Source organism: Heteronotia binoei, unplaced genomic scaffold (genome assembly GCF_032191835.1).
Source record: "Heteronotia binoei isolate CCM8104 ecotype False Entrance Well unplaced genomic scaffold, APGP_CSIRO_Hbin_v1 ptg000890l, whole genome shotgun sequence".
Lineage (NCBI taxonomy): Eukaryota > Metazoa > Chordata > Lepidosauria > Squamata > Gekkonidae > Heteronotia > Heteronotia binoei.
In genome coordinates this window covers 93762-115703 of record NW_026800120.1, presented here as the reverse complement: position 1 = coordinate 115703, position 21942 = coordinate 93762, and the positions used below count along the sequence as shown (strand labels likewise).

General features: G+C 53.8%; 1 protein-coding gene across 4 annotated transcripts in view; it reads right to left on the bottom strand.

The window, feature by feature from the left end:
* Positions 1-21942, bottom strand: part of PNPLA6 (patatin like phospholipase domain containing 6) — a 72917-nt gene that overhangs the window by 17216 nt on the left and 33759 nt on the right. For 2 of the 4 annotated variants that reach the window (XM_060263799.1, XM_060263800.1), the window contains exons 19-28: positions 21700-21840; positions 20265-20328; positions 17049-17217; positions 16346-16528; positions 14642-14760; positions 14197-14353; positions 13706-13822; positions 10114-10183; positions 5174-5290; positions 4581-4697 (exon numbers count right to left, since the gene is read on the bottom strand). In XM_060263799.1, the coding sequence (XP_060119782.1) occupies positions 4581-4697; positions 5174-5290; positions 10114-10183; positions 13706-13822; positions 14197-14353; positions 14642-14760; positions 16346-16528; positions 17049-17217; positions 20265-20328; positions 21700-21840 (1254 nt within the window). The remainder of the gene's footprint in view (positions 1-4580; positions 4698-5173; positions 5291-10113; positions 10184-13705; positions 13823-14196; positions 14354-14641; positions 14761-16345; positions 16529-17048; positions 17218-20264; positions 20329-21699; positions 21841-21942) is intronic. The other 2 variants (XM_060263801.1, XM_060263802.1) reach the window with 1 other exon arrangement.

The following is a 21942-nucleotide window of genomic DNA, read 5'->3' as shown; positions in this document are numbered from 1 at the left end:
GTCAGCCATAGTGGTTAAGTGTGTAGACTCTTATCTGGGACAACCAGGTCTGATTCCCCACTCCTCCACTTGCAGCTGCTGGAATTGCCTTGGGTCAGCCATAATGGTTAAGTGCGTGGACTCTTATCTGGGAGAACCAGGTCTGATTCCCCACTCCTCCACTTGCAGCTGCTGGAATGGCCTTGGGTCAGCCATAATGGTTAAGTGCGTGGACTCTTATCTGGAAGAACCAGGTCTGATTCCCCACTCCTCCACTTGCAGCTGCTGGAATGCCTTGGGGCAGCCATAGTGGTTAAGTGCGTAGACTCTTATCTGGGAGAACCAGGTCTGATTCCCCACTCCTCCACTTGCAGCTGCTGGAAGGCCTTGGGGCAGCCATAGCTCTTGTAGGAGTTGTCCTTGAAAGGGCAGTTGCTGTAAGAGCTCTCTCAGCGCCACCCACCTCTCCAATAGGGTGTGTGTTGTGGGGGAGGAAGGGAAAGGAGATTGTGAGGCGCTCTGAGACTCTGAGCTTCGAAGTGGAGGGCGGGGTATAAATCCAGTATCATCTTCTTGTGGCAGCAGGCCAGGACCCTGCTCCTGAAACCTCAGTAAGGGCTGCTACTAATTAGCTTCCTCTTGCTTGCAGTGCAGAGACCGTAAGGAGACATGCTCAGAGCTGACCAGGTCATCTCCATCAGCAGTGTCAGCCCGAGTGCAGTTCTCTTTCCAAACCTCGTCAAGATCTTGGGGGCTCTTTAAGGCAAAACCTTTTGGATGTGCTTTGGGTGGCTGCTGTCTTCTTGCTCTTTGCCCTGTGTTTGCATGAAAGGAGATTTTAGCTGGTTATACTGGTGTGAGCCACTTTGAGACCCAATGCTCAGGGGGGGAAGTGGGATAGAAAAAAGAAAAGAAGAGGCAGTCCCTTTCCCATGGGCCTGGGCAAGCCCCGCAGTGCGAGAGCAAGAGTATGGGGGGGGAGAGGGGCTCAGCAGGGACCTTTCCCCCCACTTTCCAAGCACCAGAAGCCAGCATCGCTTTTGAGAGCCTTCAAACTGGTGTGTGTGTATGGAGGGGGGCACACTTTCTGCCTGGAGCGGGAGGGCTGGGATCAACAAAAAAAAGAGAGTCCTCGTTCCACCAGAGCGGAGCCACCTCAGATCGGAGCCAACTTGTCCAGGCAGGAGAGACAGAAGAAGAGGCCACTGCAGCTGTGCCAAGAGAGACTGGGTCATTCCAGCCATGAGGAAATCTTTTTGCTGCAGTCGGGGCTAAAAGAGCTGATGAAGAAATTCATTGCACTGAATTAGGACAGAAAACCATCAGTTCTTCCTTTTAAAGGTCTTCAAAAGTGTGCAAAGTGCCCTGCCGGATCCAACCACTGGGGGTCCTTCTGGTCCAGCATCCTGTTTCACCGACCAGCCAACCGGTTCTGCAGGAGGGTTAGGAGGGAGGGCAGAGAGGCCCAGCCCCCCCTCCATGTTTCCTTCCAGGCCTGGGAGTCAGAGGGTCACTGCATCCCTCTCAATGAAGTCGCCTCAAGCTAGCAGCCCTTTAAACATCATTGTGCCTACTAGCAGTCAAGCTGCAGTTTAAAGTGGGGGAGGGGGGAGGTGTCCTTCATTGCAGGACTCGAGGAAGGCAACCCAAGAAGCAGACTTGTCCACAATCTCGCTGAGCGCAGGGTATGTTGTGAAATGACGTGCAATCACGCCTAGGAGTGAAACTCCAGCAACAGACTTCACTGTGCAGGGCCAGCTTCTCTGCTGAGACACCACTGCGCCAAGCGCCAGCCCTCACAGACCACTCGTCCAGCTCCTCCGAGGTATTTCAGGTGGGCTTATCTTTCACAATGCTCGCATTGGTTCCTAGATCAGTTGTCTTTCCCCCTGAAGGACACAGCTGCTCGGCAGAGACTTGCAGAAGCGTTCTAAGCCTGGCTGCCTTCTGTTCTAAACTTGCAGAGCTTTCCCAGAGCTCAGCTGGGAAAAGGAAGGCGGCTGCTTGACATGCAGAAGGTCCCAGGCTCAGTCCCCTCCCCAGCAACATCTCCAGTTAACTATCAGGCCACAGGTGGTGTGAAAGACCTCTGTCCGAGACCCCAGAGAGCCACTGCCGGTCTGAGTAGCCAAGGCTTTGATGGTCCAATGGGGAGATTCAGCAGACGCAGCTTCCTGTGTTCAAGGGACAGGCACGTTTGCATTCACTGGAGGGAGACTGAGGCTCCCATCGTCTCTCCGCCTTCAGCCTGCGGACATCCTCCTCCTCCTCCATGATGGGCAGGAGCCTGCTGGGCGTCCCAGGTGTTGCAGGACGAGGCCGAGGGGAGCTGAAGGTCACAGCCACATCCCTTCCATCTTCAGAGAGCTGAGGGCAGGCAGGTCTCTTTGGTATCTTGCTCGTGAGGAGAGCAGACAAAGGATCAAGACAGTCTGGCTCCAGGGCGAAACGGACGGAGCAGATTGAAATCCCTGTTTAAGTGGCTCTATTATAATGGGTTATAGATGGGGCCACCCTTGGAAACTGTTTGGAAACTTCAGTTAGCACCAAATTCTGCCACTTGTGTCTTGGCGGCTTCACTGGTTATCTATTTGTTTCTGGGGACAATTCATTGTGCTGGTTATACTGAATGACCTTCACACCCCAGGATCCACATACCTGGCCTTCCTGATAAAATTCTGTGTGTCAACAAGGCCTCCCCGCTCCCCCCACTGGGACAGCCTGCTGAAGAGGGTGAGGAACACTGCAGCACAGAGAGGTCTGCTGGAGCCCCTGGGAGGAAGGTGGGCCTCGTGTCCCTTTCAAGACTGACACAGGGAGAGGGCAACCGATGAGCCGGCATGGTGGTGCCTTCTGGAGGCCGTTGGCGTGCCTCCCACTCTGAGGTTCAGAAAAAGGGACTGGATGAGCTCTTCGACATGGTCCTCCAAGGACCTGATGGTCCAGTGAAAATTCAGAGGTGACCTCCAAGCACGTTGAAATGGATGAGCCTAAGCCACTGTCTGAGTCCAGGAAGGCCAGCCTATAAGTCGACACAAGACGCTCTCAGCAGCAGAGCAGCGAGATGCCCAGGAAGAACGTCAGAAGAGCCCTGTTGGATCAGACTGATAGCCCAATGAGTCCAGCATCCTGTTTCACTCAGTGGCCAACTAGTTGCCCAGGAGGCCAAAGAAATAGTAGTGAAGCTGCATTATTGTTAGAATACTGAATTAACCACCCTTCCATCAGAAGGCTGTCCAAGGCAACAGAATGCTGCGGCGACACTGGCTGCACACGATTGGGAAGCAGACGTTTCTCTGTCCCTGAATACGAAGCAAGACATCACCAAGGCCAACTGGCTCTCTGCTGGCAGGCAGAATGCGAGTCAAACCGATGGGACCCGCGTAACACAGCAGATCACCCTTGGAAAAGACAGGAGCCCAGATTCGCCACGCCTGAAAGAGTGCTGGTGGGGAATTCTCCTGGAGCTACGAGAGGCCTACGGCAGTCTGGCCCACAGAGGAGGAAGAGTCCTGGTGCCCTGGAGGGCTCCAGCAGCTTCTCCCACAGCGAGGGATGAAGCTGGGAAACTCAGTTCCTCCCTGCCTGCTTTTTGGCTGAGTGGATCCCAGTGGGCGCAGGTCCCAGGCCTCAGGCCCCAGCAAAGCAGCGGATGTGACTGTCATTCATTGGTCAACAACCCCCCCCCCCTCGCAGACCTGGCCATGACGACAGAAAGGCTGCTGTGCCCTGTGCCGTCTGAAGCAAGGGGGTGCCATGAGAGGGATGAAATGCAGACAGTGTCCTGGGGAGGGGGGGGTGTTACTTTTCAAAAAACTTTTTGATGGGTGCAGGTCAAGCTGGGTGGCTGTGCTGGTCTGTCTGTCTGTCCGTCTGCAGCAGCAGAAAAGAGCCAGGGAGTCTTCCGGGAGAACCAAGGCGAACAACATTTGGGGCTGCAGGGGAGGGAGGAGCTTCCGGGAGGGAGTCACTCACTGCAGCCCCTTCTTCAGATACCAGCTCGAGGACTCACGCTCTTTTTTAATGGGTGGAATCATAGAGATGGGGAGCACAAAGGGAAAGGAAGAGGGGGAAATCTGAGGTGGTTTTCTTGGAGATCAAGCTGCCAATCGTGGGCCAGTGAAGAGAGAGCCAAGTGGGGCTTCAACGCCTTTCTGCAAGGGCAGGGATTTGGGCGGCTCTAGAACGTTCCAGAGGGGCTTCTGTGGCAGGGCAGCCCAGAGACCCTGAAGAAGAAGAGAAGGTTTGTTTCCCCTCCTCTCTGACTTCTCACACTCCCTTCAGATGAGGAAATCAGAACTGGAAGCCCTACTGGATGCTTGTGTTGCATCATTTCCTGTGTGTGAGGGAAGCAGAGGGAGTCCGGAGAAGAGCAGCCCCCTCACTCCCATCAGACTGCCACGAAGAAGCCAGTTGACTTGGCTCCCCCACCCCTGCTCCCTCTGGGTTGCTCCCTGAGGGGGGAGCCTGGAGAAGGTCAGGGGAGGAGCCCCACCAGCAGCAGCAGAGAGCACCAGGCCTGGGCTGGTCTGTGAATCCCTTCTCCTTGTGCACAGCCCCAGAGGGCTGCCCTGCCTGCCTGCCTGCTGGGAGGTACTTGCCTGGGAGGTTGTTGATGTAGCCGCCGTCCATCAGTAAATTGCCGTCCTTGGGGTCGCAGAGTGGCGGTAGGTACCCGGAAAGGGTCATGCTAGCTCGCACGTACCGCCACAGCGAGCCTAACCAGGTGGGGGAACAAAGGCGATCAGAAGAGCAGAAAGAACCCCAGAGCAGCAACGAGCCCTTCGGAGAAGACGTGCAGCACGGCCTCGGCCCACTTGCCTCCGCAAGAGAATTCTGCAAGGCGCTGCGCAGAGCCACCCAGCCTCAGCGGCTCCTCTCCGAGTCCACCTGAGCAACAGGCGGCCTCCCAAAATCCCAAATCCGGATGATGCTTTGCGTGGCCTCCCCCCCCCCCCCTCATGGTGAGCCAGCATTCCGCGCCCTGCAGAATTACCCGCCTGGACAGAGTGTGCTGTGGGGCGAGATCCATGCTCTCCGTCCCACGCCCAGTCCTAGCAAGAGAAGGAGGAGGGTGGGCGGCTCGGAAGGAGGACGCTGCGTCCCGCACTGGGGCACGACGCCCTCCCCCCACCAAGTCACAAGTGTCCCCGACGTACACCAGCCAAGGGAGTGAGGCAAACGCGATGCTGACCTGGGACATTGTTAACATAGCAGCCATCCACAAGCAAGTGACTGTCCTTGGGGTCGCAGAGAGGAGGCAAATAGGGGGTGTAAGATGCACTGGCCCGGACGAAGCGCCACACGCTGCCTGCCGGACGAAGATGGAGATCTGATCAAAGGGAGCGGGGGAGAGGAGGAGGGAAGGGAGGAAGGAGCAGAGGACAGGGAACACACTGCGACAGAAGCTTCAGAACCCCAAGAGCACGTGGGGGGGGGGTGCATAGGGGTGAAGCCAATGGAGGCAAAAAGCCCAGGGGAAGGTCTCCAAGCCGCTAGTAGACTGGAGGGCAGCCTTTCCCCTCAGGGGAACACTATTTCCTGAGGCGCTGCTTGCCTGTCACTCCCAAAGCCCTCTCTGTTGCTACATGCCTTCCTTCAGATGGCCATCTAGCCTCTGTTGAAAAACCTCCAAGGAAGGAGAGCCCACCACCTCCCAAGGAGGAAGCCTGTTCCACTGAGGAATCGCTCTAACAGTCATAGAATCCTAGTTGGAAGGGACCTCTAGGGTCATCTAGTCCTACCCCCTGCACAATGGAGGAAACTCACAAACACCTCCCCCCAAATTCACAAGATCTTCTTCATTGTTGTTTCAACTCCTCCTGGAGCCTCAGTGAGCAAAGTCGACAAGAAAGGAAGAACAATAAAAAAGAAATGCTGGCAGAGAATCACAGAGTTGGAAGGGACCCCCAAGGTCATCTAGCCCAGCCTCCTGAACTATGCAGGGAATTCACAAGTACCTCTCCCTAGGTTCACAGAATCAGCATTGCAGTCAGATGGCCATCTAGCCTCTGTTGAAAAACCTCCAAGGAAGGAGAGCCCACCACCTCCCAAGGAAGAAGCCTGTTCCACTGAGGAATCGCTCTAACAGTCATAGAATCCTAGTTGGAAGGGACCTCTAGGGTCATCTAGTCCTACCCCCTGCACAATGGAGGAAACTCACAAACACCTCCCCCTAAATTCACAGGATCTTCATTGCTGTCAAATGGCCATCTAGCCTCTGTTGAAAAACCTCCAAGGAAGGAGAGCCCACCACCTCCCCAGGAGGAAGCCGCCCTGAGTCCATTCACAGGGACCAGTCGTTTCCGACTCTGGGGTGATCTCACTTTCACAATGTTTTCACGGCAGACTTTTTACGGGGTAGTTTGCCATTGCCTTCCCCAGTCAAGCTGGGGACTCATTTTACCGACCTTGGAAGGATGGACGGCTGAGTCAACCTGGAGCCAGCTACCTGAAAACCCAGCTTCCGCCAGGGATCGAACTCAGGTCGTGAGCAGAGCTTAGGGCTGCAGTACTGCAGCTTTAACACTCTGAACCACGGGGCTCTTATCCATTCACAGAGAGGGAGGTATATAAATCCAAAGTAGATAAGAAGAAGACTGCAGATTTATATCCTGCCCTTCTCTCTGAATCAGAGCCTGAGAGCGGCTTACAATCTCCTATATCTTCTCCCCCAACAACAGACACCCTATGAGGTAGGTGGGGCTGAGAGGGCTCTCACGGCAGCTGCCCTTTCAAGGACAACTCCTGTGATAGCTATGGCTAACCCAAGGCCATTCCAGCAGCTATAAGTGGAGGAGTGGGGAATCAAACCCAGTTCTCCCATATAAGAGTCTGCACACTTAACCACTACACCCAACTGGCTCTCAGTAAATAAATAAATAAAATAAAGCCTGTTCCACAGAGGAACTGCTCTTTCAGGAAATTCTTCCTAATATTGAAACTTTTTAAATTTAATTTCAACCCATTGGTTCTGGTCCTACCTTCCGGGACCACAGAAAACAATTCCACCCCATCCTCTATAGGACAGTCCTTCAAGGACTTGAAGATGGTGATCCTATCACCTCTCAGCCGCCTCCTCTCCGGGCTAAGCATCTCCAGCTCCTTCAACCTTTCCTCATAGGACTTGGTCTCCAAAGCACTCACCATCTTTGTCACCTTCCTCTGGACGCATTCCAGTTTATCTATACCCTTCTTAAAATGTGGTGTCCAAAACAGGACAAAATATCCTAGGTGAGGTCTTACCAGAGCAGAGTAAAGCGAGTCCATAATTTCGCATGATCTGGACACTAGACTTCTTTTGTTAAAACCCAAAATTGCATTCACCTTTTTAGCTACCACTTGCTGACTCAAGTTCAGTGTGCGATCCATTAAGACCCCTAGATCCTTTACACGCATACTATTGCCAAGATAATTCTCCCTCACCCTATAACTATGCACTGGATCTTTCCTTCCTAAATGCAGAACTTTACATTTCTCAGTTAAAATTCATTTTACTGGCTTCAGCCCACTTTTCCAGCCTGTCAAGGTCATCCTGGATCCTATTTCTGTTTTCTACTGTATTTGCAACCCCTCCCAATTTAGTATCATCTGCAAATTTAATACGCATTCCCTCTATTCCTTCGTCCAAATCATTGATAAGTATGTTGAACAAAACAAGTCCCAGGACAGATCCTTGAGCCACTCCATTTGTCCCTCCTCTCCAAGAGGATGAGGAACCATTCACAAGCACTCTTTGGGTGCAATCCGTAAACCAGTTACAGATCCACCTAATGGTAACAGGATCCAAACCACATTTTACCAAGGATAGTATGGGGAACCTTCTCAAAAGCCTTCCTGAAATCAAGATAAACGATGCCTGCAGCATTCCCCTGGCATGAAGACCCCTGCTTGGGAAAGTAGAAGCCCAGGGCACCCACCATAAGGGAGAGCAGCCCCGGTCTTGCCCCAGTGAGAGGAAGTGGACCTTAGCCGGAGGAAGGGAGGGAGCCCAGACGTGCTGCCTCAGTCTTGGCGGGTGAGACAACCTCAAAGGGTTCTTTCTTCCCAAGGGCCTCCTTTCAGCAGGAGGAACTCCCGGAGGGCTGCAGCAGGTCCAGAAGGCATGCCAAAGGCAGCCACTGCTGCATCCAATTCCCTCTGCTCTTCCTCCCTTGGTCACTCGCAGCCGGCCAGAAGGAGCAGTGCAGCTGGCCCCATGGAAGCAGCACTTGATGGAAGCCCCTGGAGACTCCAATGCCCAGACGACCGGTGTTCACAGCCAGGCAGAATGCGATTCCCCCCTTGCCTTGGCCAAGGATCCAGAAGAACCTGCCGTGAAGCTTCCTCCCCTGAGCTCAAGAGCCCGGATGAAGGAAGGAAGGAAGGAAGGAAGGCCTAGCAGCAACAGCAGCAGACGGCCACGAGCCCTTCTCCAAGCCCACCCAGAGTGCCCGTCTGGAAACTCCGTGCCTGCTGGGGTGGGGGGGTGGGGAGGGGAGAGGGTTAGCTGGGTTAGGAAGGACAGGCAAGAGGATGGAGCGAACCAGGCAGCTGCAGCCCCTACAGCCCCCTGCAGACCGGCATGGCTGCAGACCAATGTCCCAGGTGAGAGCTGACGCTTGCAACAGCCAGTGGGTAAGAGGGGGACACCACAAAGCCCACCCCCTTTCTTCTCTGCACCACACAGCCCCTCCTAGAGGGGGGAGGCACATGCCTAGCCAGGACAACCTCCTGCTGCTTAGACACCCAGCACCACCACAGCCCGGCTGCACAAAACCACTGGAAAGAAAACGAGGTCCCCCCATTAGTAGGTTTAGTGAACAGCAGAAATGTCCCCAGGAGAGGCAAGCCCAGAAGCTGGCTGGCTGGAGGGTGAGCAGGGAACTCCCAAGGAGGGATAGCAAACAACACCCCCCCCCCAGGTTCACTAGGTCTCGGAGATCTCTGTTTGGCGTTTGAACTCAAACCCCAAAATCCACTGATGCCACCAGAGCCCTGGACCCCAGAACGAAGCCGCTGCTTAGCGCAACAGAGTTTGCTTAGCCTGCCTCTCTTGGGCTGAGAGAAAGAGAAGACTAGCATCCCCCCCTCCCCACTTTCACTGGGCAGCATTCACTGGGGCCCACCCAAGAGGTCTTCCCAGGCAACTTCTTCTGGGTCGCCACTGAGCAGGGAAGCCTCAGCCCCCCTCCCCTGCCCCCCAGTTCAGGAAATGAGCCTCCCACAACAGTCATGGAACAATGCCACCCCAAGGATCTGGGGAGAGACTCCAAGTCTCACTTGCAAGGACAGCCCCTGCTCCCACTTTGGGGGCTGAAGGGAAGGCCCACTGGCACTGAACTCCACAGTGAGGGAGTGAGCAAGTGAGTGTGCGGATAAAAGGAAGGACTTCACCCAAAGGGTGATTAACATGTGGAATTCACTGCCACAGGAGGTGGTGGCAGCTACAAGCATAGCCAGCTTCAAGAGGGGATTGGATAAACACATGGAGCAGAGGTCCATCAGTGGCTATTAGCCACAGTGTGTATATGTGTGTGTGTGTGTGTGTATGTATGTATGTATGTGTGTGTATGTGTATACACACACACACACACACACATATATTGGCCACTGTGTGACACAGAGTGTTGGACTGGATGGGCCATTGGCCTGATCTGACATGGCTTCTCTTATGTTCTTATGCATGAGTCAGAGAGAGACAGAGAGAGGCCTTGGGCAGAAGCCGCTCTGTTCTCAGCTGGGCCCTCCTGATTGTGATTCACAACCACAGACTCCCAGCCTCTGTGTCTTGCCAGGCGAGGGTCTGGAACACTGCAGCCTGGCACATCCAAACCACTGCACCATTTTAGCACCTACTCATCTCTCCACCAGCCCACCAGCAGTAGGAACAATGGCGCAGCACAGGAGGTCTGCTCTGAGCACCCAAGCAGGGTTCTCTGGGGACCCCCGTTTCTGTCCCAGCCACAGGACTGCCCAAAGGAGACAGCAGGCCTCTCGCTCTGCCCTCCCCCTCCATTTAAGGAGCAAAGGGGACAGATGTCTGCGTCCCTCCCAGGCTACAGGTAAACTCTAGAGCACAGGTGTGCATGGGGGTCTCTGTGAAATCTCCCCATGTCCCTCGTGGCCTCTGTGCTGTAGGAAACGCACACTTACCATCTTTGTGGATCCTCATGGCGGAGGCTGTGATATCTGTGGTCACATTAAAGTAGGGGAGCCACAGGTCCTGCAATGGACAGAGTAGGAACTGAGACCATGCTCCTCAAGGGACACACGCAAGAGGCCGAGGAACAGGAAATATTGTCCCTGCACATGCAAACACATGCTCATGTGCATGTAACTCTAGCCAATAACGGCCAAATTCTGCAGTGTGAGAAGACTGTGCTCATTGCTATGCATCAGGTCGTCCTGAGGTGCTCTGTTTCTGCTCGCATTGGGGAGGGGAGGGATTAAGAACTATGACGAGCGCTGAAAATCTACTTCACCTTAACCTTGGTATGAAAGTGACACCTGACAGCTTCTTAGAGGAAAAATAAAATACAGAAACCCTCACAATCCCGGATTCTGCATTTTTGCAGCTCCATGAAAGAAAGACTTCCACTCGGCCTCTTCGGAGTGTCTCTTCCCAGAGGGCAAAGACTGCTCTGTAGGACTGGACAGTCCCTCAGTGACCTGAGCTCCTGTTTAGGGGCTTGTGCCTGAATTGTTTGAAGGTGTTTTATATATATGCTTATAGTCAAAGTAGTCCCCTGCAAAGCACCAGTCGTTTCCGACTCTGGGGTGATGTTTTCACGGCAAACTTTTAAGGGGTGGTTTGCCATTGCCTTCCCAGTCATCTATGCTTCCCCCCCAGCAAGCTGGGGACTCATTTTACTGACCTTGGAAGGATGGAAGGCTGAGTCAACCTGGAGCCAGCTACCTGAACCCAGCTTCCACTAGGATCGAACTCAGGTCGTGAGCAGAGCTTAGGACTGCAGTACTGCAGCTTTACAACTCTGCGCCACAGGGCTCTTGAGAAAGGTAAAGGTAGTCCCCTGTGCAAGCACCAGTCGTTTCCGACTCTGGGGTGACGTTGCTTTCACAACCTTTTCACGACAGACTTTTTATGGGGTGGTTTGCCATTGCCTTCCCCAGTCATCTACGCTTTCCCCCCAGCAAGCTGGGTACTCATTTTACCAGCCTTGGAAGGATGGAAGCTGAGTTCAACCTTGAACTGGCTACCTGAACCCAGCTTCCACCAGGATCGAACTCAGGTTGAGAGCAGAGAGCTTGGACTGCAATACTGCAGCTTTACTACTCTGCACCATGGGGCTGCTTATATATGCATATATGCACATTTTAAAATATGTTTTTGTGCTTGAACTGCTTGTCACTTTGGGGATGCTGACCTGGGGGGAAAGGCAGGGGGGAGAAATGCATCGGATTCTCTAGAAAGCCTTAGTATAACCCTCACATTTAGTTTTAGTGGCAAAAAAGAGGGAAGTCAGCTGTGTCCAAGTATCACCCACATATCAACCATCAAAGCTTCGGACATGCAAACGATCAACCTGGCCAGAGACGGTGAAATGGCCCATCTGTACTTTTGCTGGAAGGTAACGCCAAGAAGTTGATGCAGCAATGGGGGGAGGGAGCGCCTAGATTCCTGGAGATTTCAGGAAAGGATTTCCAGACCCAGAGGGAGCGGATAAGCAAAAGAGGAAAAATCGCTTGGCACGGTGGGAGAGGATCTGTTCTTATGGGTCCATCTTGACCTATCACAGCTAGAGAAAGGAGCTCTGGCACCTGAGCTCCAACTTGCCGACCACCATGGCCACAAGGGCTGGCTGGCTGGACACTTCTCCAAGGTAGAGGGAAACCTTCATAACTCTGCAACGTGTAAGCTAAAGAGTCTGCCGCAGAACAAGATGAGGTAGGGCATGAGCAGAGCGAGGAACAGCCACAGTTGCCAGGCATAGAGTGGGCCTATGGCCATTCCACTGTCAAGAAGACCCTCTTTCCGTTTGCTCTCCATCCCACTACTGCAACACGCTCACTCGTTGAAAGGGGCTGCCCGAGGCTCAGTGGCTGTTTACTGGGAAGTGCTGAGTGCGGGAAGCCCTCCTCATCCCTGGGGCTGCCAGGTGTGGCAGGAGACACAGTTGCTGGGGTGAGCCTGAGCACGGCAAGGCAGGAAGGGACGCCAGAATCAGTTGGTGGCAACAGACCAAAAAACAAAGACCCCCCTCTCCAAGGGTTGGGTGAGCAGGGAGAATAGTCAGGCCTGGGGGGAGCAGGGAGCTCTATGTAAACCCCCCTTCCCTTTGTAGGGCCCCTCCATGCCCAGGCTATTTCTCCCTCCCCCCCCCCGCACCCACCAGACAGAGTACAAGAGAGAGTAAGAGTGAGAAAGCATGAGCGAGAGCAGGAGTGCGAGTGGCAGCGACAGCAAGAAAGAGAAAGCACGAGAGAGAAAGTGACAGCAAGAGAGAGCATGAGAGAGAAAGTGACAGCAGGAGATTGTGTTATGTGCCCTGATGAGGAGGAGATGGAAGGGTTAACAGACCTGGAAGAGTTGCCAGCCAGTTCCTCAGCTGAACAAACAGCAGCTGGCCCATCAATCACTCTCCAGCGCCACTGTCTCTTCCAAGATCTCCTCTTCCCATCTCAAGAGTTTGAAGCAGGCTCCGGAAAGAACTTCCAGAGTGAAGACATGAGGCATGCCGAGACTTCAGATCTCTCAGCCCTGAGTTCTAGCAGAGTCACTGCCACCCAGGGAGCAGGCTGATTGAGACTCCCATATAGCTCCCACCTGGTAGCCTTGTGGAAGCAACAAGTCTATTCTCTGGCTTGCATCCACGCTCCTTCCTGATCCTGACCTGCTTGATTTCCTTGGCACCCTGACCTTTTGGCTTTTGGACACTGACTTCTGATTCCGGTTTGTGATTCTGCATTGGTGACTTGGCTCCTGCTTGACTTCCTGGACTTTGACCTTGGACTGGCTTTGGACTCCTGCCTGCCTGCACCCTGAGAATATGAACATATGAAGCTGCCTTATACTGAATCAGACCCTTGGTCCATCAAAGTCAGTATTGACAGAGAGCATGAGAGAGAAAGTGACAGCAAGTGAGAGAGCACAAGAGATAAAGTGACAGCAAGAGTGACAGAGAGAGAGAGGACAAGAGAGAGAGAGCACAAAAGAGCGACAGTGAGAGAGAAAGTGAGAGCAAAAGCGAGCAACAGCAAGAAAGAAAGCAGGAGAAAGAGCATGAGAGAGTGACAGCAAGTGAGAGAGCATGAGAGACAGCAATAGCAACAGAGCGAGCGAAAGAGTGACGAGTGAGAAAGCATGAGAGAGCAACAGCGACAGAGGAAGCATAAGAGGAGAGAGCGACAGGAAAAGCAAGTGAGTGAGCAGGAGAGAGAGTGATAGTGGGTGAGAGCTCACGAAAGAGACAGAGAGCTGGCCACTGGAAGAAGCAGCCAAGCCCCACAGCCCCCCCACCCACACCCAAAACCTTCTGGCTACGGGGCTGAGAGTAGTCCTTTGGCCGGCACAGACCCGGAAGAGGCAACAGGCATCTGTGAACTCAGTGAGTGCGTCTGTGAAGCAGCAGGGCTCTTCTGCCACAGGGGCACAAAAATGTTTGCCATACAATTTTAAATAAATAAAGTGTCACACAACACAAAAGCTGCAGATGCTGCGGGGGCCCTGAGGTAAGGTGGGAGAGTGAAGATCTGAGTGGCACCACCGGCACTGCCATGAACGCACCTCGATCTGCTTGTCCTGGAAGACCTTGTGGATGCTGGCGTTGAAGGCAGACCCAGAGAACATGGAGGTGATGGGGTAGGTGAGGTCCAGGACAGTCGCAAACACGGAATTCATGCTCTGTGGGGAGGACAGACGTGCATGTTGGGAGGGAGGCGTCATTTGGAGAAGCACGTGAACATTCACTGAGAAAACCTTGTTCTTTGAAATGTCAGCCTATGACTCTGTCCCTCAATGGGCAAGCAAAGGGAGGTGGGTGGGAGGCCTCCCCAAGGTACCTGCCTGCACCCACCTTCATCAAAGCTGGCAAATGAGCAGAAACTGGTGTGCCCAGATAGCCCTGCTCTAGACTGGAAGTCTTGCAAGGAACTTCCTCTCTGGCCTTCGGATCGCTGGGATCCCATAATGCTTTTCAAGGCCAAACTGTGCCTGCTCTCCCTGGTTCCCCAGCCTCCCCCCCACCACCTCCTGTCTGCTCCCCAAACCCTGCTCACCTTCGCCCATTCCCTGGCACGCTGCTTGGTGCGCACGGCGCTCCTCTCCTCAGCATACAGGGCGCCAATGAAGGAGCCAATAGAGGTCCCGCCAATCAGGTCGATAGGGAGGCAAGCTTCCTCCATGGCCTTGATCACCCCAATGTGAGAGCAGCCCCTGCAGAAGAGAACGGAGGGGGAGGAGCCCACGCTGAAGCCCCCCTGCCCGGTCCCAGAGGCACCCTGCCTGCCTCATCCTCCATCCCCTCCCCCAGAGGCTGATCAGGGCCTTCTAAGGCTCTTCTGGACTCTGCCCTCCCACCCCCTGCAGGGACAGCAGCTGAGGCACCCACCCTCCCAAGGCACTCCTGAGGCACACGGGGGGGGGGGGCAGAAGTGAACTGGGCCCTTTGCCTGCCCTCACCCCCAGCCCACAGTCATCTCTTGGTTCTTGGGAAGAGATTACCTGGCCCCGCCTCCACCCAGCACCAAAGCGATGGTGTTCCCTGTGAGGACTCGTGCGAGGCGCGAGAAGTCGCTGTGGCGGTCGGCATTCTTCTCAAAAACCTTCTCATACATCTCTCTCTGGGCAGGGGGTGGGGGGGAGAGGGACAAGAGCAGCAGAGGTGGGTCAGACCCACGGTCCATCTAGACGAGCCTCCTGTTGTGCACAGTGACCCCCTGGAAGCAGAACACGGAACCCAATGCCCCCCCACTGGCCGGTCCTCAGGAATCCCCGTTGGAACAGAGGCTGCCTCTGCCTGGGGAGGCCAGTGGAGTCTCTGTGGGTGGCTGCATCAAAAAGGACGCCTGCCTGTCGTCCTTCAGCTCCACTGGCTGCTCCAGGATCTAGAATTATGAGAGAGGGAGGAGGAAACGTTCTCTCTGCCCACCTTCTCTCCCTCAGGTCTGCGTTTAGACACTTTTACCAGGGTCTACCCCCTTTGTCAAGCATGGCTAATTCTGATCAATAACTGATGGGTTTATGGCCTGACAAAAGCAGGCCTGGGTAAGATCCCAGAGAACCAAATGTTGTTAGTTTATTATTCTTTCCTGGCTCTTCTTTGCTTTGACTGTTAATTAGAGAGAACAAAGCAATCAGCACCTTCCCATGAATCCTTCTACGGGAGGATGAGCCATCTGGGCAATGCAAGGTCGAATGCCTGATAACGCCCTGGGAATGTATGTAGTCTTGATATTCTATGTGAGAACGCTCCCCTGCTTCCCCTCCCCGTAGGAATCCCTTTGAAGTGTATCTTAAAAATTGTGTATCAATGTATTGGTTTCATTCTTCTCAAGCAACGGCTTGAGCCAACGTATTGGTCTGCCAATAAATGTAGTCTTTGTATCAACCTCGACTCATCATTGAACCCGCATGCTTGACACCCTTTAGTTGCCTTTTTTCAAAACAGAAAAGACTGAAGTCATCTTCAGCCTTTCCTTTTAGAGGAGGTTATGCAAAATCATCCTACGGGTTGTCCTCCCTTCTGGGTCCTTTCCCAGAGCCACCAGACTGGACATGGTTGTACAAGCACGTGACGACCCTAGCCCTTTTTCCCTCAAGTCCTTTCCTGAGGGTCCCCGGCAGGAACTGACCCTTCGTCTGTGGACTTGGCATCTTCACAGAGCTGCCTCCATGACCCCAAGATCTCTTTCTGGGCCAGTCGTCCCCAGTACAGAACCCACCTACTGAAGTCAGGATACTTGATGCAGAACGGGGCAACGCTCTAGTGTCAGTCACAGTATTATTTCTGGCTTGGAAACATCATTATGGCTCCTCCCATAGTCCCCGGAAGGGAACTGTTGGAAAGCTCATCTCATCTCATCTTAGTTCTGCTTCAGTGAATCAACTTTTCCATCCGCTAACCCTCCCGCCCACTTCCTGCGTCCCTTCAGCCTTTTCCATCGGAGAGACGGAAGCCAAAGTGTAAGGGAGGTTTGGAGTGGCCGGGGGAGTGGGAAGAGGGGAGGGGGGATGACACTGTGTCAGGTTGACTGAGGCTACAAGGACAGGGAGGAAGGGTGCCTGGAGGAGGGAGAGCTCAAGCAGGGAACAAAGGAGACCAAGATGAAGTAAAGGAGAGAAGTCGGGCCAATGGTTTGGGGCTCTTGGGTTGCACAGAAATGGAGGGAGAGGCATAGGTGAAAACAGAACCAGGTGTCTTGGTACCAGCTTATTTGGACTGCGCCGTGAAAAGACCCGCCGTGGACACTTGATGTGCAGATGCCCTGAGCACCAGCTGCGCATGTTGAGCCATTCCACGGTGCGGGCCGGGCTGGGCCCGTCTTCACGGTGTAGAAGGATCAGCTGCTTCAGGGCGCGCACGGCCGTGTTCTCCAGCATCTGCTCCAGCTGAGCAAAACACCAGGCAGGAAGTGAACTTGCAGCCTTCACTCTGCCACACGCAGGCAGGCAAGTCACCCACACATCTGTACGTGGAAATTCTGGGTGGGATATTGCAGCCTTACATCTGGGAGGAAATTCCCAGAAGCTCTCCTGTTTAAAAATGTCCTTCTCTTGTTGCGAATTCCTGCTCTCAGGAGACACCGGGTGGCCTGCTGGAACCATGCCTGCCATGACACCAGACTCCTTCCAGCGGAGATGCAGGGACCCTCAGTACACCACATAGGTGCCCCGCCACTGAACCACGGCCTCGTCCTCTGGGAGGAGGCAGGGCCTGCTGGTGCACTGGAAAAAGCAGGACTGGCTTCCTTCTTTTGGGCCTTAAGACAAACACAGCAACATCCACTCCAGTGGCTCCAAAGCAGAAGCATGGAAATCCCCTCCTGAGCTCCACCCAACACCTGCCACAAGGAGGAGGAGAACCTGATTCCACCCCCCACCCCCCAGCCGACTTCCTTCTTGTCTTTACCTCCCCCAACATGGGCTCCTGGTCCCCCAGGCCCACAATGAGGATGCAGTCGGCTTGGCGGATGCAGCGCACGGTCCAGGGTGTCAGGGTGTAGTCTGTCTGGTATAAGACAATGCGGTGGATGTCTTCTTGCTGGGCCAGCCAGCCAGAGAGACGATATTCATGGATGCTGAAGGAAGAACAGAAGGAAGCTGGTCTCCTCACTTGACCGTACCCACCAGCACCCGGAGGCAGAGGTGGGAGGGGGGCATTAAGAGAAGAGTGAAGCACACTTGCATTCTCTTTCTTCCCTGCTGATTCAGGTAGCAATGGCCACCATCACAGTGGCCAACCAGATCCTCTGGAGGGCCAACAACAGGGCAGAGAGGCCGAGGCCTTCTCCTGAGAGGAACATCAGAAGAGCCTTGCTAGATTAGACTAGTGAGGGTCCATCTAGTCCAGCCTCCTGTCTCACACAGGGGCTACCCAGATCCTCTGGAGGGCCAACAACAGGGCAGAGAGACCAAGGCCTTCCTAAGAACATCAGAAGAGCTCTGCTGGGTCAGACCAGTGAGGGTCCATCTAGTCCAGCCTCCTGTCTCACACAGTGGCCAACCAGTTCCTCTGGAGGGCCAACAACAGGGCAGAGAGGCCGAGGCCTTCCCCTGAGAGGAACATCAGAAGAGCCCTGTTGGATCAGACCAAGGAGGGTCCATCTAGTCCAGCCTCCTGTCTCACACAGTGGCCAATCAGTTCCTCTGGAGGGCCAGCAACAGGGCAGAGAGGCTGAGGCCTTCATAAGCACATCAGAAGAGCCCTACTGGATCAGACCAGGGAGGGTCCATCTAGTCCAGCCTCCTGCCTCACACAGTGATACCAGTTCTTCTGGAGGGCCAAGAACAGGGCAGAGGCTGAGGCCTTCCCCTGAGAAGAACATCACAAGAGCCCTGCTGGATCAGACCAGTGAGGGTCCATCTAGTCCAGCATCCTGCCTCACACAGTGATACCAGTTCCTCTGGAGGGCCAGCAACAGGGCAGAGAGGCTGAGGCCTTCCCCTGAGAAGAACATCAGAAGAGCCCTGCAGGATCAGACCAGGGAGGGCCCATCTAGTCCAGCCTCCTGTCTCACAAAGTAGCCACACAGTTCTTCTAGACAGCTAACAATGGGGCAGAGAGGCTGAGGCCTTCCCCTGATGTAGGCTCCTGGCTCTGGGATTGAGGCTTAGTGCCTCTGAGTGTGGAGGATCCCTCAGTCACCAGGGCTAGTAGCCATTAATGGACTTATCCTCCATGAATCTTGTAACAAAAGTGCTGGCAGTTGGCTGGTTTTCAAATGGCTGCTATTGGTAGTTTATTGTTCAAAGTGTCCTCTTCCTGTGACCTTGGGCCTGAAAAGTGCAGGGTGGGGAAGGGGGGAGGAGAACTTCCCCAAGGGGCGGGGCGACCTCTGTATAGAATCCTACCCAAGCAGGCAGTCTTTGTTCTACTGAGAGTGGGAGAGACTCCTGTGAAGGGTGAACGGGCCACAGAGGGCAGAGCTGCAACCCCAAGGCATTCAGCTGCAACCAGTCTGGGCAGACTGGAGGTTTCCCTGCCTTCTCTAGAGAGAGAGAGAGGTGAAGGAGAGCTGGAGCCTGGTAGAGAAGAGATCTGTCCTGCACTGCAACCTCCCAGGGAGAGAGGTAGTTAGTGAAGTCTGCAGGGGTAGAGGATTGCGTTTCTCTTCTGGTTTATTCGTGTCCTGTGGGTCCCCAGTATAAGCTTTCCCTTGTAGTGTGCCTTACTCAATCAATATGCGTGTTCCCTGTTTATAATGTATATAGTTTGAATAAATTCTTATATTTTTGGAATTAACTACTGGAGTTGTGCTCTGACCTTTTAGTCTCCCCTGCTCTGCACGTTACCAAGAAAGGAAAGGGAACCCTGGGAAGGGAAGGGAAAGGAGAGGCCTTTTTGGGTTGCCAGCTCTCCAGGGCCACCCCAAAGATTGTAGTTTTCATCTCCAAACAAGGAGATTCAGCCAGAGGGGTCTCACTGTCCCTCTAAGACAGCAGTGACACATTCAGTGAGTGGTGGCAGCAAACTCAGGAAAGGTTACACTAGGCTTGCCAATCCCCAGGTCCCAGCGGGGGTTCTTCCGCTTTCCCAGGCTCCTTCCCACCCCCAGTCAGCTGGCCGGCAGGGGGAAGCCCCGCCCCCAAAGCCACCATGTGACTTTCCACCTCTGGAGGCTTCAGTCTCTGATTGAAAGGCTTCCTCTTGGGATGGGGTGTCTGCGTTACTTTGAAGAAGTTGGCTGCAACTCATGAGTAGAGATGCCAATCCCCTGCTTCAGACTTGCCAGAAATGGGGTGTGGTGGGGAGGGAAACGTCTGCTGAGCACTTCATTATTCCCTATGTGGAGATCAATTCTCATAGGGTATAATGGGGGAGGTTTGGGGGGCTCTGGGGGAGCTGTTGTTTGAGGTAGAGGCACCAAATTTTCAGTATAGTATTTAGTGCCTCTCCCCAAAGTACCCCCCAAGTTTCAAAATGATCAGACCAGGGGGTCCAATTCTATGAGCCCCCAAAGAAGGTGCCCCTATCCTTCATTATTTCCTATGGAAAGAAGACATTTAAAAAGGTGTGCTGTTCCTTTAAATGTGATGGTCAGAACTCCCTTGGAGCTCATTTATGCTTCTCACACCCTTGTTCCTGGCTCTGCCCCCAGTGCCCCCTGGCTCCACCTCAAAGTCCCCAGATATTTCTTGAATTGGACTTGGCAACCCTCGGCTACTGGGGACAGGGAGGGAAATGGTGGCTGTCTTGACTCTAGATGAAGCTTTGGGGCTCACGCCCTGCCCACCTGGAGCCCAGCCCAGCCCCTGAGCCTGCCTGCCACCTTCTGCCCCACCCCTGTTCTTTGAATTAAAACCTGTTGTTGGCATACAGAGGGGGACACAACACACATACACCTGAGGCCAAGCAGCACAAGGGAACAGGTTTTGCTTAATTGTGCTTAGGAAGCATAATTCCTTTGGGTGACTGAACCTGACTTTTAGAACATGGATTTTTAAAAAATCCACAACACTAAGGATGATAAATGTGGAGACCCTCCAACCTGCAATCTAGAGAGTCTTCCAGCTTTCCCCTGCAGATGAGGCTAAGCATCTGGAGAACACCTGGATCTCCAGGCTTCCCTGCCTGGAGGCAGGCCTCGCATGCTCACATGCATTCCCACACTCACACAGAGAGTACCTGTCCAGGGCGGAGGCCCCCAGCCGGGCTCGAATGATGTCACTGGTGAGCAAGAGGGTTGGGCCTGTGGAACCAAAACAAAACCGGCCCTGCTGAAGCAGGTGAGGCTGAAAGAGCAGCAGACGTCAGGGGAGCACAACTCAAGGGAAGAGAGCAGGAGCGGAGTCCGGCAGCAGCACCCTGCAGACCAGCAAGCCTTCCCGGGAAGAAGCGCTCGAGGGTCAAAGCTCTCCCTCCCTCCCTCCCTCTGCCAGACAGCGCAGACGACTCTCCAGAACTCCTTGGAAATCTTGTGCTACTGACTGGACGCGAGTCCAGCTCTTCGCCTGCAGACTGACATGGCTGCCCTCCAATGTTCCCTCTCAGCTGCATAGCCTTGTGAGCAAAATTCTACTTTGTGAGCTCCTGGCATGAAAGTGGTGAGCTCCTGCATCAATTCCTGTGCTCTGGGGCCATTTCTTCTGAGCTAAGACAAAAATGTGTGAGCTGGAGGCTAAAAATCTGTGAGCTAGCTCACACTAACTGAGCTTAGAGGGAACACTGCTGCCCTCTGGAGCAATCTCCCTCCCAGGAGAGAGCCCTTCTCCCCATTTCCCCCTTTATTTGGCTGCACCTGCTGTGCCCCTCCGGCCTGCCTTCCCCGGGAGGGGAGAAGAGGGCCAAGGATCACGTCCACCTTGCCTGACCACTGGCTGGCTGAACCACCTCTCTGGCTGAACTCCTCCCCACCCCCTCCAACACACACCTTTGCCATTTTCTGGATAAATGGGAGGGACACAATTTCCTTTCTTCCCATTGCCCTGAAGAAATGCCCAAAAGCTTTAGGCGACAATAACTTTTTTTTGTCTTTAAGGCGCCATTGCACTTCAGTTTTGTTCTCTGGTCCAATCCAGGTATAAATTATCACTTGGTAAAACTGAAACCATCGTACGGGATTGTGTTTGGAATAGCCAGGAGATCCCCAGAGGAACTCTGTGGCTGCTGAAGCTGTAGCTCTTCTCTGGCTCCTCTAAGGGGAGAGCTATCCCCGTGAGCGACCCAGGGGGAACGGGGCCCAGTTCTCCAGAGCAGAGTCTGCCGCTCTCAACCACGACACCAAATTTATAATCTGGAACCCATATCATTATGCACTGCTGGCATGCACATTTTTTGAACTATAGCTAGTCTACATGGAAAATGCTATTTTTACACTTTATGGGACAAACATGAGGAGCCTTCGTGTTGAAGTAATCATTCTCTGTGTTACCTAATTTTTTCTTGCATTTGTGGCTAATTTTTTAATTCTGTGCTAATGCACTCTCTTCTTGATCTCTTTCAATGTTATTTTTCTCTTCTGTTTTTAACAGAATGTCCCCAACTGAAGGAACAACTTGTTTTTCAAGCACAAAGCTGCAAAAGAAGAAGAGGAGGACAAGCAAGCAGTAGCAGAACTTACCAATGGCGTTCAGGGCATGCTTGAGTTCCAGGGTGAATGCAGCCATGGGCACATCCTCACACACAGGCAGGACAGCCACTGTGGACAGGTTGCTGGCCGGGTTAGTCAGCTCTGAGCTGGAGGCCACGCTGAGGCCGGGCCCTGCGAGACAGACAGACAGACAGACAGAGAGAGACACACAGAGGTCACACCTCTGAAGTCCAAGGTCCTGCAGGGACATGGCACACCATGCACCAGAGCAGC